A 14,607-nucleotide genomic window follows, 5' to 3' on the forward strand; every position below is an offset into this window, starting at 1 on the left:
TGTCATTCACATCATCCACTAAGTCCCGGCATATCCTCGTAATTTAATTGTACAGAACCAACCCATGCTATGCAGCTCCCATTGTGAGGGTCATTGACCGGTACCTGGCACCAACCCGACACGCCTGGGTGAACGCTCCCCATCCGCCACGCACAAGACTTGCTGGAATTTAGACCAAGTCGGGGACTGGAATTCGGTCGGTCTCCGCGCTCTCAAATGCTGTCCTCAGCGGTCGAGACTAGCCGCCTGTTTGAATCGCTTAGCCAGATTTTCTGACGGGCTGCCAGGGTCGAGAGATTCATCCTCTGTCTGTGAATGCCACGGACGCTTCAAGGGCCGCTCACCATATGTCTCGAGTATCGCCAACAGGGTTCCCCATCCGGGTGATTCCGTCAAATGGATCGCGTCCACCTGGTCCCGCGTAGTTGCCACTCGACATAAAATCTGTTCCTCTTCCTGCAATCATGGTCAAAGAAAATGCCGCCTCTCGAAAAGGGTCGACTTACCTTGCTGAATACGCCCATACCATGCAGAAAGCATAACAGATGGAAATCGGAAACTGCGTCCACCGATTGTGACGAGCGCAATTGTTTCGCCACGTCCGAGGGATCCTGGCCTTCGGCGACAGCTTCCCGATTCTCAACAGGAAATTTGCCATTCTTGAAGAGAGGATTGGGCTTGATGGGCATTCCCGCTGTCAGAGATACCAGCAAGTATTCCACGGGAAAGCTGGGCTTGGCGTTCTCCTGCACATTGGCACCGTACTCATTGATCCGGCGGTAGAAAACTTCGGGTATGTATCGAGTCCTGCCGTTCGGGCCTTCATCGTCTTCAGATTGGACCAACATCACAGAGGGGTCGGCTGAGGGCTCCACGATATCTGCGCGAACCATCTCGACAGCAGCATTTGATGCCTGGTAAGCTCGAATTGTGATACTCTCGTCCTCGTCTCCGGTGACGACGCAGGTCACAAAGTTTGAGCCGAACCGGCCCGTCTCACTCCATTTCGAAGGCTTTGGATATTGAGCTTGCAGCCGTGCTGCGAATACGATCTCCAGAGACGAAAGAAAATAAGAATCGATGTGTCGCTTGCAAACGGCTTGACCCTCTCCTTCCTCGGGCGCCAGTAGATCGGTGAAGATAACTCCCACCCGCTCGAGCCCGCAAAGCCTGGCAACCTCATCAACATCCTTTTCATTAGGCCACTCCAGGAGTGTGAGGCCGTCAACTTCGCACATTTGAGGTGGCTCGTAGATGGCTTCAACCACAGCTTTCACCCCCAGGGGTACTTCTGTATACTCTTCGTATCGCCCGAATAGAAAACCCAGCCGTTGACTACCAGACTTCCTCCAGAAATCGATCAGCTTATCCACCATATCTGCTGAGGCAAACTCAACATGATCCACCATTCGGAATTCTTGCGGTTGTAATGTGATAGCACTTGGTTGGCATTTCGTACAGATTCCTTCAGGCCAGGGAGGATGACCGGCCGGGCAGTCTTTCTTGACTCGGTAGTAGGGTTCGGACAGTGGCGGCATGTAGGAACTTTTCAACTCGGGCTTGTTGGTGGCGGAATTGATTTTGCGCAGGTAGCTGTGGAAGGAGAGATGCTTTATTTTCCTCTCGTCGAGATATTTCTTGTCATAGGGTTCCAGTGGCTGACAATAATCGCACATGCCCTTGGGCCCATGTCGACACATCTTGAGGTCTCTGGGTCTTGAGATCTTCCCATCCAGCTTGTCTAACCTGTCATCTAAGGCAGACTGTTTGACAACTTCCCACGGGTTCTTAACGAGAGTTGGAGAAGTGACCGTCGGGGCAGTCACGGGGCCGGCAGGTTCTGGTAGGGCGATTGTGCCGTTCAAACGTCGAGCAGCGGAGGGGCCATCGCCGTTGGTGTGATGACCGTTGGACATGGTTTCGTGTTCTGAGAACCCGATGTACAACTTGTCTCCATGCTTAAGTCCGACCTGCCGCAGTTCTACCCCGGGAAGGTCGACCAGGCGCCGCTCTCTTTCCGGGTCCGGTTTCGAGCTGACGGGCTTGTTGCTAAGTACTATAGAGGATGCATCGGTATTCGGAGGGAGGTTGTCAAGGATCTAGAGGATACCCCATCATAATCAGCCAACTCAGTTTTCCCCCTTCTCCAGACACGCGCAGCTTCGGGATTTACCTTGGGAGTTAGCGACGAGAAATGTTGGGTAGGCTCGACGTTCAGGCGGAACTGGCCCCATTTGGACTCAAATCGTAGCAACATGGCGTAAAGTAATAATAATGGGTGCGGGGAGTCCGCACGAGGATGGCGGGATGGCGACTCAGATCCAGTGATAAGATGAAGAAGTAGAGATGTCTGAGACCTGGTGGAAGATAGAAGGAGAGATAGAGGAAGGGACTAGTGTGGGACAGATCGAGTGCGAGAAGAAGTGAGGTGGACGACAACAAAGAAAGCAAACGCAGAGGTTGAAGTGGCCTCGAGAGCTGCCGTGCCTTGTACCTGAAGGGAGCGAGGCTCTAGATGGCAAGCAGATGATGGTTGGCTCGGTCTTTCATGCGAGGATGATCACAGAACTTCTCCGAAAGCGCCTTGTGGCCAGGCTGCAAAACTTACGTCATGCAGGGCTGTGGCTGGTGAGGTTTACCCAGCGAGCAGCACGTCTAGGCAGCACGTACCACTTTATACCTGTTCACAAGTGCCTCTAATTATATACCTACCTGCTTACCTGGTACCTAGGTAGGTACCCGTATAGCCCTGTCTCTGGTTCAAAGGATGCCAGGAGGATAACAGAACACATCTCTTTCTGCTTCTCTCCCACCAAAGAACAAGGGTCCAACTACGTTCACTCTGACAAACTACTACCTCCCTTTGAACTACTTCCTGCGCTTCATCATTTCAAGATTCGTCAAGGAGACATGTGTAGATGAAACGCTAACTGGCCCCGGCAACATGCCAGAAATCAAACTCCTGAGTCCGGGGTGATGGCTATCGTATGCTGGTCATTCAAACAGCATCCAGATTATATGTGCTCTCTGAAACGCCCTCAATGCTTCGAATATCAATTGTTCCCACCTCGTGACTTCGTGTACATCAAACCAAAGATTGCCATGCTCATCATTTGCCCTTGTACAATTGCCCAAGCCGCTTTTCCAGGATCTTGCGTCCTTCCTCTGACCTCCACACCTCTTCTGCAGGTGCTCCTTTCACCACGTCCCAGGCGATCAACTTGTCTGTCACCTTTGTCAAGTCGTCTTGCTTCCGCTCCCAATCCTTGTCCTTTTTCAAATGGACCCCAGAAGTGACCACAACAAGAGGCACGCTGCGATCTTGGATATTGCGGGCGCTGACAACCTCGTTCTTGGTCAATGAATCGGCTACCAGGTTTTCCTGCAGCTTGTTCTTGATAAACTTGCCACCCTGGTAGGAGGATTTGCCAAAGACGCGATCTTCCTTGGTGCGACCCCGGAACAAAGCTCCCGCCAAGCGGTCGAGGCCGAGCGGAGATATGATCCCTCGTCCCCACAGAATGAATCCACGACCAGGTGCGCCGACTTTGTAGAGGAGGTCTTCGTGTAGACCATCGATGAACATCATGCCCCTGATGTCACGTGGATGTCTAGCAGAAAAGACTCTGCTGTAGACACTACCAATGCCAGCAGACACAAGGATCCATGGGCCTTCTTCACCTGCAATCGCCAGCGCCTCAGAGATTGCATCTGCGGACATGCCAGCCGAGTGTGGAGATGGTGCGTTATCCGACCATGCAATCCCAGGTCGATCCCAGTAGCAGTAACGGTCGACAGTACCATTCATCCACGCATCATAAACCCATCCCTCGAAGCTGTCCTCCACAGGCATGTAGCCTCCCTCAAGCAGGACGGTGGGTTTCGGCTTACCGTCTGCGTCAAAGGTCTGGTTGCCAACGCAAGCGAAGTGGACGGCGTACTTGTCACCATCCACCAAATACCGCGTCCCAGGAGCCGGCAGGGTAGCGTCCCTCGAGCGCAATACCAGGACAGCCGTAAGCAAGACAACAATGATCACGTAGATGACCATAAGGATGGTCGCGGTAAAGACAGCACACCATTCTCGGAGAGAACGGCGCGTCTCCTGGCGACCGGTAAGGCGGACTTCCTCTTCCGCTTTACCCCACTGAACCGTTCTGTTGGTCAAGACATTATATAGACCGATCAATGCTGCCCATATGACCGATGCAACACCAATCCAGCCTTCTTCAAGCCTGATACGAGGGACTGCGAGGATGATGATCATGTCAATCAACAGAATGACCGAGATTGCCATGCTCAGAATGCTCATGGCTGTGGATGGAGTGGCAAAGAAGAGAAGAGCCGTCAGGATGTTGCCAATGGTGAGGGTGGTCCAAGCGACGTCGAAGAAGCCCGAGCCCCTCGAATTGAAACGTGGAGGACTAACGAAGATGGAGATGAAGAGCAGGGTCCACCATAGGAAGGTTATCATCAAGAAGAAGACTTCGAGGTACCGTAAGGCTCTCACGGAGAAGAGGTTGTAAGGTGTGACCTAGAACGACAATCAGCTTTTTGATGAGTTGGGCGGTTGAGGGTCACTTACAGCAGGGTCATCAGGGCTGAGATAGCCTGGGCCTCGATCACGGCGAGGCAATAGGCGTGTTCTCTCATTGGCATCGTCCGAAGGTCCATTGGATTGAGGATGGGATGCGGTGGCTGCGTGACTGTCTTCGTCCTCCTCTTGAGGGGCCTGGCCGTTGTCCTTCTTGTTACTCCCCCAAAGGGAAACCATGGTGACCAATCTGGATCAGTCCGAGTTAAAGCACCGAGGGTTGAAACTGGCAAGGCTTTAGGTTCGGATCACGAGGAGTAGAGATTGTGGGAAAGCTGTTAGACACGCTCCCATCGGTTCTCTGAGTGAAAGGGGGTTGCGAGAGAAGGAGAGGTATCAGAACCGAGCGACGGAGATGAAAACATTCAAGGGTTGGTAGAGGAAAAAAAGAAGAGCTCAGCTTGAAGCTTGCAAGCCCAGGCCGTGGTGTGGTGGTGTCACCTGCACTGACCTGCACTCACCTGGGCTGCCTGCCAAACGGGCATCTCACGACGTCATGGAACCTCGACTGCGGGATTCTCTTCCACGAGATCGTCAACAAACTTTCTGCTGCTGGAGCTGCTGGAGCTGCCACTGGCACCCAACTGGCTGCCTAGCTCGCTAGCTATGGCTGATCCCCATCTTGATCTCGCATTTCTCATCCAGTTGTTGGCCCCCATGATTCGTCAAATGGGATGTTGAGCCTTTGCACGCTCTCTCAATGAGAGAGTTGCCGTCTCGATTGAAGTTGTGGGGAGACGGGAAGCCAAGGTGAGAGAAAACTGCGGTGCAGCAAAGCAAATGCGTCAACGGCTGCGCTCTAGAAAAAAGAGTGACCAGCATCGCCCTGTCTTGACCAGAGTCTTAACAATTGATAGGGTGATGGGGTGGTGCGGCCAGGCCGACTGCTCTCTTGGTTCTTCTCTCTCCCGTCTGCCGCAGCTGCGCCTAACCAACCGAACTCATTCCCGCTCATCCTTGCCACTACCTAAGCTATGCATTCCATCACAAGACACCGCCACACACCCCTCCACACTCTCTCCATCCCACGGACTGGAACCACTTGCATGAGCCACACCTAATTCGTCCCTCTTATCAGAGTCCTCCCGAGTCCATGAACCGAATTGACAGCCTTGTCTCGACTTTCGAAATTCCGTAATGAGTGACCTGCAGAAGTCTTTTGCCCGGGCACGCTTGTCTCATCTCCCTCCGGAGCCACCGACCCTTGCAGAGGAACAAGATGAAGAAGGCGATGACTTGACCGAGTTGAGGCCAGGGTCTCCAAATGATTCTTCCTCGTCGGCTTCTTCAACATCCTCTACGGGCACCATCGTCCCGTCGCCCAGCCGGAATCTGTTTGAGAAACCTAAAGGGTAATTTGAAGGTCACGTCCCAGCCCGGATCAAGATGACCACTGACGAACATGATAGTGCTGCCATAAGATCCCGTACCGCACCCCTTCCTTGGGATGATTTCTTTGCTCAAGACCTCGCTTTTGATCAGAAGACACCCTCAGAGACAATCCACCATCACGTTTATCTAACTCCTCCCTCTGCTTCTGGCCCGCTCATTGTTACACATCATGGAGCTGGCTCGTCAGGCTTGTCATTTGCTGCCTTCACGATAGAGTTGCTGAAGATCCTTCCCAATGCTGGTGTTCTCTCATTAGACGCACGAGGGCATGGACAGACCACAACAACCACTTCCTCTGGTAGCTCCCCACCTTCTCAAGACCTCAGCTTAACCACTCTAGCAGAGGATGTGGCCTTCGTTGTCAATGCTGTCAAAGCATATATGAAGTGGTCAACCTTGCCAGATATCGTGTTGATCGGACACAGTCTAGGAGGTGCCGTCGTGACCGAAGTGGCTCACGAGAGACTTCTCGGCAACACCTTACTAGCATACGGTGTCCTCGACGTAGTAGAAGGTTCGGCTATGGATGCTTTGAAAAGCATGGACACATATCTCTCCACGAGGCCGAAATCCTTTCCTTCACTTGCTTCGGGTATTGAGTGGCACACAAAATCTCGAACGATCCGAAACACCACCTCGGCTCGAGTCTCGGTTCCATCACTACTTCAAGAATCCAAAACAAACAAAGACACATGGCTCTGGCGGACTGATTTAGCTGCTACCAAACCCTTCTGGGAAGACTGGTTTGTCGGGCTGTCCAAGAAGTTCCTGGAGTCTCGTGGAGGTAAATTACTGCTGCTGGCGGGGACGGACCGACTTGACAAGGAGCTCACGATTGGGCAGATGCAAGGTAGGCCATTCTGGAATCATCTCATTTTCTCTTCTTCAGCCCCATCGACGCTCGTGCTCACACTGTGCGCAGGAAAATACCAACTCCAAGTGTTTCCTGAAGCCGGCCATTTTATACAAGAAGATCAACCAGCCAAAACCGCCCAGATTGTGGCGGACTTTTACAAAAGGAATGACCGCACCGGCCTCGTCCTACCTCCAAAAGTAGACGATCTGATCAGACAGGGGAAGTTGAAACCTGCTGGTATGAAGTGAGTCCACTGCTGCTGAATAAAAAAGGACCGGAGGCTGAAGGTTGGTGCCAATGTTTGACTTTTCAATGCTTTCGGTTCCCGAGCCTCTAGTCCTTAGCTGGCTGTCTTAGGAGCTGTGTCACTCACCGGAAGCATGTCCATATATTATTAGCGAGGTGACCATCACAATATAGATTCGAAACTCTCACAGCAACCGCCACAGCCGAGCTAGATATAGTTGATTGATGTTTAGAGCCTCAGACAGGTTGGGACCTGAGCCTCAAGTCGGAAAAGGCACTGAAATATAAGGCTTCTTACACGGGAAGCGCTTTCAAGTGGAAGAATCGGGCTTTCATTAGAGCTCGCCCACACATATTTGCGCGATGGGAAGACAGGGTTACAAGTATCTTGGGTCTCTGTAGACTGACCAACGGGTATACGCACGTCGCTCTTTACCTCTTACCCTTCATCCTTCCACCGTGCTTTTTATTCTTCTTCTTTCCCTTCTCCTTCATCATCCGCTTTACCGCATCCTCACTGCCCTTGCCCTTCCTCCACATCTTCCCCTCCTTCCGCTCACGCGCATCATCCAAACGCTTCTTATCTTTATTACTCAACTTTTTCTTCTCTGTCCGCACTTTCACACTTCCCACCCCGTCCGGCCCGTTCAACTCCATCCGCCCCTTATTCTTGGCATCACGTTTCTCTCTCTCAGTCTCGAACCACGTCCTCTTTGGCCGAGCCATGATTTCGGACTCGTGCTTGATGATGTTCTCTCCACGCGTGATTTCGGCCTCGGTAGCGGCGAGCTGCTTTTCTTCTTTCTCTTCTTTCAGGATCTCTTCGACCTCCGGCTCTAGGTCTTCAAGCCGTCGATTCATAGCGTCGACCTCTTGGACATCCATGACTCGGGACACCACTTTCGCGCCCTGTTGTCTTGCGCTCTTCACAGCCGCCTTGACCACTTTCCGATCGGGTTCTGCGGCAATTGTGCACGCACGGCCCGAGCGGCCCGCTCTGGCCGTACGACCCACTCGATGCAAATAGATCTCATGTGTCTGCGGTGCTTCATAGTTGACGACTGTCATGACATTCTTGATGTCGAGACCTCGACTGGCAAGGTCCGTGGCAAGGAGGTGCGTGGTTTTCCCGTCTCGAAAGGCATTGACTGCACTGATGCGTTGTTCTTGCGTCATGCTTCCATGCAGTTCGCCGGCCTTCAGGCCCAGTAGACCAAACACAACACGTACACGATGGGCTTCCTTCTTCTGACGAAAGAAGACGATTGTGCGTTCGGTGAAGAACTTCAGGCACAGTACGCATAAAGTAGCCAGACGCAGACCCTCTCGTCCTTGGCGGAGACGGACGAATTCCTGAACTAGACCTGCTGTTGTAGACTTCTTGGCGTCGACGGATAAGCGCACAGGACGATTCATGCCGACCCTTACCAATTTATCCACGCTGTCGGTCATGGTGGCAGAGAAGAGCATCGTCTGTCTCCCTTTGGGGATGGTCCTCAAGATCTCGTTCAGCTCGTCTTCAAATCCGGTTTCGAGCATCCGATCTGCTTCGTCCAGCACCAGGATTTCGATGTTCTCGACGGCAAAGCTGGCCGAGTTGCGCATGTGGTCGATAAATCTACCTGGCGTAGCAATCACGATATCGGGCCGCTTTTTCAGAATTGTTTCTTGTTCGCGCAAGGAGAAGCCACCCACGACTTGCGCAAATGTGATATCTGTGAATCGAGCCAGTGCAGTGGCCACACTGTAGCATTGGACTGCAAGTTCGCGGGTCGGCATAAGGATGGCGACTCGCGTCGTGGGGACTTTTCTGGGCCGGTACAGCAAGCGCTCGAGGATGGGGAGGAGGAACGCCGCGGTTTTGCCTGAGCCTGTCACGGCGGACCCGACCACATCTAAGCCTTGCAAGGCGACGGGAATGGCGCGGACTTGAATGGGTGTTGGGGTAGTGAATGAGAGAGCGGCTAAGCCGCGCAAGATGGGCCGCGACAGAGAGAATTGTTGGAAAGAGGATGCAGATTTGATGTCGCGCTGTTGTGTTGCTTTGTCCTCAGGAGCGAAGAACGCAGCACGTTTAGCCTTCTCGTCAGGATCTTCCGAGACAGTCGTTTGCGATTCAGCATCGGACTGATCAGAGGCTAGATCCTCTGGATGAGCCGTGGGAGATGCCACTGAGTCGCTGTCGGAAGCATTGTCGGCGTCCTCGTCCTCATCCTCTTCTTGCTCGTTGTTTGCCTCGGACTCTGCCTCGTCTTCCTCGTCTTCAGAGACAGCATCCGCACCGAAAGTATCTGGAGCTAGAAGTTCGTCGTCTTCAAAGTCGGGGATCTCCACATCGTCTTCGTCACTCCCTTCACCACCATGTGATTCTTCGACTTTCTCTCCCGATTTCTTGGACCCAATGGATCTTGCCTTCTTCTCTGTGCGACGAGCAATGATGGCGTCAATGTCGACTCCTCTTTTCTTTTGCTCTCGATTCTTTGCTGCTATGTTATCCTCGCCCCATCCGTCAAATTCTTCGAGGTCCTCTTGCAGCTGGTTCGCTCCGATGTCAAACTCGAAATCGGGATCGAGGGCACCATCTTGGACACCCGTTTCTTCTCCACTTTCTGAACTGTCGTCTGGTGCAATGCGCTCCTCGTCATGCTGATCTCCCCCTCTTTGAACCTTTTGTTTCTTATTCTTGCGGATGGGTTCCTTTTCTTCCCGCTTGCGCTTGGTGCTGGAGCGGCGGAGCTCTACCGTTTCCGAGTCGTCCGTGTCGATGTCGCTGACAGGCAGATCCTCATTGTCGGAGATTGTAAGAACGAATTCGTCCTCGTCTACGGCACGGGCCATTGCAGGGTAGAAGAGGTCTTGAGCGTATGGCTGCGCTTTCTGAGATGGTCGAGGTTTGACTGCAACTTTTTTTTTTGTGTATGACCGGCAGAATTTCCAAAGGCGGTGAAGGCGACGACAGCCAACGGGGGTTGAGCCGAGCCATTCGCCTGCGGGCACCACAACCACCATCCATTTACACCTGCTGGTTGATTCACTCTACAAGGTCTATAGAGCACCCAGCGGACCAATCTGATACTTGAAATTGCATTTCCGTTGAACGAACTATGAGCAACTTCCATGCACGCTACGTGTTTCACTGCACATCTGATCTGTGGCGGCTAATCAAGAGACGCGGATGGATAGGTTGCAAGTCCTAGTCAACCAGAACAATGCATCCGCGGAATCTGTCCATGTCCTTTTGTGGCCTGCAACTCAGAGGCTTTGAGACTGCCGATATCCTCGGCCGTTCAAGGTCCTCGTAATGATGACAGGATTTCCCGCAGCGAACTCTCTTGATCTGGACGGGCGGGCCATGACTAGAGGTGAGCAAGTTCCATGTCATGGCCTCCAAATGCATGTGAATTGTTTGTGTACTGCAAGCATTGGAGAAACCATCTGGAGACTTGTCGAGTATTTCTCCCACCCCCACCGCAGGTGCGTTTGGGATGCAAGCCGTGGGAGAAGGGGATGATGCAACATGAGCGAGAGATGGAAAAGGGTGACAGTTAATTATTGCTTTGCGGTTGAACACCTATTTGACATGTTTCTTCTGGTGCAAACAGCCGTCCACCTGCTAGTTTCACATTACGAGGACTCGGGCTGAGATATACCTATTGCTTGCCACAGGCATACGAGTACAAGATGGTTGTGGAGATGTCACAGACGTCTGATGGTGTCAGTCCACATTGACGCAAGGCACGGCGGAAGTCAAGCTCTGATGGAGTCAACAGTAAGTCCCATATATATACAAGTATTATTCATCGCGCAAGTAGGTGGGCTTGCAACGGTTGCCTCCGGAAGCCTGGAGGGTTGCTGTCGTGTAACGGGACCCAGGGATCAAGGGTTGGATTTCTGGAAAGGTGGCTTGCAGTAGCTCCATGAGAGTACCCCTGTTCAGCAAGAAGGTGTCTGTCACCGCTTCTTTGAATGCATCGAGAAATCGCATCATCCGTCGGCATTTTGGATGCAGTTTGCCTCAAAATGGGTCTTTGAACTTTCGAGGCCCAGGAGCACCTAGAATCGAGCCTTGTGATTGTCGCCGGGACAAAGAGACGCAGATCACAATTTTTGATCGTCGATGGTCGCTAAGGCTGGATCTTCACGTCTAGAACATGTCCTGTTAAAGGGCAGGCCTAGAAGTGCCCGTGTCGAGGCTCAGGGAGCCACAGGAGCCACCTCGATGCGACGAGGCGGGTCCCGCTGAGGTGATCGAAAGAAATCGCGGATTCACGGTGCCTCTCTTGCTCCAACACGTATTGGGGTGGAGGGGAAGTCCAACAGGAAAATGGCTCAGCGAGCCAGAGCTGGACAGAGCACAGGCATTGCGCTTCGCCCGTTCGTATTGGCGCTCCGTTTGAGCACTTGGTCCTTCGGGTTTGCTGGCGGAGATGGCCCACGAATCCCAGAGAGAGGAGCCATGACAGGAGCTTCTGCTCTTCTGCCCACGGCCAGCTAGCATTTCAGCAAATGCTCTGTCGTTGCACGAATCGACAAATGCAGCACAAGCCAGCGCCACAAAGGGCTCGGACGTCTCCACTCCCTCAGACGGGTTACCGGGTAAAGAAAGGTAAGAAGGCAGCGGGCGAGGGGTGGATCAGGTCGATAGGGTCGAAGCTACAGGGCTGTCCCATGTCAACAGCGTGGCATGGCATGGCGGAACCGGGGACTCGTTGATGGTCGTGTTAAGAGCACGGGAGGGATGATGAGGCCTTCTTCTCCCTCTTCCCTCTTGGAATCTCGACATGCATCAAACATCCACCCCACCAAAGGCATTTGCTTCACGACCCTCGAAGGAGTCATCGTTCAGCCCACGCTCGCTCCGCCCCTCCCTGGACAAGTCGAGTATCAGCCTACCACGCCTGGCTACTCGGATTCCACTAGGTTATCGTGGATTATCCCTCAAACGTTATCTTCCAAACCATCCCACTCTGTCAACACCCACTGACCCTAGCGTCCTGGATCGGGATATTTCAAGCCTGGGAGGGAGGACCCTAGAACCTATCCCAATTCTCCTTTGACTCGGATCGGCTACTTGGCTACTTAGCAGGATATACAAATCACGGCAGTACACATGCCACGTCCCTTTTAGTTAATGCTCGCCTCTGGTGGTTGAACCTTGAGCAGGAATCCCGAGTGGATCGCTTGTGGACACACACCGCCGCGCAGAAGGGAAAAGCAGAAACGAAACAAGTCGCCTACTTCACGACCTACACTACTGGGCCTACTGGGCCTACTGGGCCTACTGGGCCTCCTGGAGCTCCTGGACCTGCTGGGGCCCAGCAGCCAAAGCGAGGATTCTCGGCTGCAATCACGTCAGTTCCGGCTTGCGCAGGCTGACTGCTGTTTGTAACATAACACCACATGCAACCGACAGCCAGGCCTGTCAACTAAGCTGGCCTGTTTGTTGAACCCGTCTGCTTGCTCCCTACTTGCTACTAGCTAGTGCTGGATACGCTCGGAGGCCACAGGCGACTGTGGAATAGCGCCGCAAGCTACACCTGGATTCCCACCAGATCCCTCCCGAAGGGTGGACGGCCCTTGCATGCGCAACTGATTCGCCCTGCGCCCTCGTTTCTTGTGCCACGGCTCTTTGTTGTCATCTTTTTTTTTCCTCGCTCGTACCCATATTTATCCTATCATCCCGCCTTTCTTCTGACCGTCTTCCTTCTCAGCATGACCCTTCCCGCAGACACTGACAGCAGTCATGGCGCCGCGCGATCAGAGCCCAATGCCACCGCCTCCAGTATGTCTCGCCCCGCGTCCCAGCCCAAAAATGAAGAGGGGCAGGGGGGAAAAATATCTGGTTTCAGCCTTACTAACCCACTGATAGCCTCCCAACTCGCCCGTCCTGAAGCGCTGTCGGAATTAAAAGCTCGCATCAAGGCGGGCCTGAAGACATATCCCGATTTCCCAAAGGTAAGAAATCCACCTTGGCCTCTCGAAGCATTTGTGCTAAGTGCCTGGGTGAAGAAAGGCATCCTCTTCGAAGACATCCTCCCACTCTTTGCCTCGCACACCCTCCATGAGGACTTGATACGAGCATTCGAACTACAGATCGCCGAATCGCTCGGTCCGAACAACATTCCTGATGTGATTGTCGGCCTCGATGCGAGGGGTTTCCTCTTTGGTCCGACATTAGCCCTACGATTCGGAGCCGGCTTTGTTCCTGTCAGAAAAGCGGGCAAACTCCCCGGCGAGATCGAAACAGCAGAGTATCAGAAAGAATATGGCACCGACACCTTTGCCATGCAGACTTGCGCCATTCAGCCTGGCCAGAAAGTCCTTGTGGTCGACGACCTGATCGCAACAGGCGGCTCGGCAGCGGCAGCAGGTACACTGGTCGAGAAATGCGGCGGGCACCTGCTCGGATACATCTTCATCATCGAACTCACTTTTCTCAATGGTCGAGACAAGCTAAATGCCCCGGTTTTCACGCTCCTTGAGAGTCAAGAAGCATGACCAGCGGCCGGCATCCGCTGGTTCTCCATGAACAATGTCGCAACTCGAGATGTCCAAAGCGGCCATCGCGATGGACGAGGTTTTACCACCAAACATCCCAGGACGATTTCGACTACATACCACCCCACAGTCCTATGTGTATGTCGATCGACATCTTGGGGCCCGGCGGCGAACACAATATGTCAAACGAGAAACGGGTCTCTTTGACTTGCTCCGTAATGAGAGCAAAAATTCCTTCATTTTCTGTGTTGTTTTTGAAAGATTCAATTACGTTACAGATGAAATATTGCACGAAGAACCTAATGTCTGCATTCAACTTGGTTCGATCAGTCCAACACTGCTTCGAGGTTTGAAATTCGTGAGCAAGCGGCAGAGAGCTCTTCTCGGACGTTGCTCGAGGGGAAGGCTGATCTCAGAGAGAGCTCGGTCAGACAAGGTGCGCAGATATGATGACTTCAGGGAGATGTGGTGAGCGCAGGTCTAGGGATTCATTGACCCTCATCGCTCCCAGTCAGCCACTAGTGACGGGCAACATATTCTTGATCCAAGGCTCACGATTCGAAGCCCGGTGTTTTCTTTTGAGGGCTCTGACAGAAGGGATAGAGATAGACTCCAAAAGCATCTTCAATGATACCATCAAATAATCACCTAGTCGACAACATGGTCAAAGCTGTTCCTTGTTTCATTTGTAGGTTGTGTTGTTTTTTCGCGGCTTAGGCTATATCTTACCTGGTAGATGTACCTCGATAAGCATTGACCACCCGCCTGGTGCCGCCTAACCGAGCTTTAAGTACCAGGACCTAGCTAGGTATCTACCTAGGTAGGTAGGTAGGAAGGCAGGCCATTATTATTGAAGGGGACGTGGCCCAGCAAACGGGGAGCACGGGCAGCCATCGAACGATCGTTCCACTGACCAGATGCTTGAAATCGCTCTATCCCCAATCCCCACATGCGGCACCCGCAACCACCCAACCACACACCACGAGGCCCATGTTTCGGACTCGTCTGAAACTGCGTTGCA

The 14,607-nt window shown here is 52.9% G+C and overlaps 5 protein-coding genes across 5 annotated transcripts; 2 read left to right on the forward strand and 3 right to left on the reverse strand.

Moving 5' to 3' along the window:
* Nucleotides 1-225: 225 nt before the first annotated feature.
* Nucleotides 226-2,257, reverse strand: Z520_07169 (uncharacterized protein; the record flags this gene model as incomplete). Its single annotated transcript, XM_016777668.1, has 3 exons — nt 226-456; nt 507-2,099; nt 2,174-2,257. The coding sequence occupies 3 exons, from the start codon at nt 2,255-2,257 to the stop codon at nt 226-228; spliced, it is 1,908 nt and encodes a 635-aa protein (XP_016631178.1).
* An 852-nt stretch (nt 2,258-3,109) lies between these two features.
* On the reverse strand, nt 3,110-4,774 carry Z520_07170 (uncharacterized protein; the record flags this gene model as incomplete). Its single annotated transcript, XM_016777669.1, has 2 exons — nt 3,110-4,534; nt 4,586-4,774. The coding sequence occupies 2 exons, from the start codon at nt 4,772-4,774 to the stop codon at nt 3,110-3,112; spliced, it is 1,614 nt and encodes a 537-aa protein (XP_016631179.1).
* Nucleotides 4,775-5,731: 957 nt separating this feature from the next.
* On the forward strand, nt 5,732-7,127 carry Z520_07171 (uncharacterized protein; the record flags this gene model as incomplete). The annotated part of the gene is made up of 4 exons (XM_016777670.1): nt 5,732-5,946; nt 6,004-6,836; nt 6,909-7,086; nt 7,115-7,127. The coding sequence occupies 4 exons, from the start codon at nt 5,732-5,734 to the stop codon at nt 7,125-7,127; spliced, it is 1,239 nt and encodes a 412-aa protein (XP_016631180.1).
* Nucleotides 7,128-7,520: 393 nt separating this feature from the next.
* Z520_07172 (uncharacterized protein) lies at nt 7,521-9,926 on the reverse strand (the record flags this gene model as incomplete). The annotated part of the gene is made up of 1 exon (XM_016777671.1): nt 7,521-9,926. The coding sequence occupies one exon, from the start codon at nt 9,924-9,926 to the stop codon at nt 7,521-7,523; it is 2,406 nt and encodes an 801-aa protein (XP_016631181.1).
* Nucleotides 9,927-12,800: 2,874 nt separating this feature from the next.
* On the forward strand, nt 12,801-13,586 carry Z520_07173 (uncharacterized protein; the record flags this gene model as incomplete). Its single annotated transcript, XM_016777672.1, has 3 exons — nt 12,801-12,870; nt 12,958-13,043; nt 13,098-13,586. 3 exons carry the CDS (start codon nt 12,801-12,803, stop codon nt 13,584-13,586), a joined length of 645 nt encoding a protein of 214 aa, XP_016631182.1.
* Between the last annotated feature and the right edge of the window lie 1,021 nt (nt 13,587-14,607).

This window comes from Fonsecaea multimorphosa, assembly GCF_000836435.1.
Source record: "Fonsecaea multimorphosa CBS 102226 unplaced genomic scaffold supercont1.14, whole genome shotgun sequence".
NCBI classification, from domain to species: domain Eukaryota; kingdom Fungi; phylum Ascomycota; class Eurotiomycetes; order Chaetothyriales; family Herpotrichiellaceae; genus Fonsecaea; species Fonsecaea multimorphosa.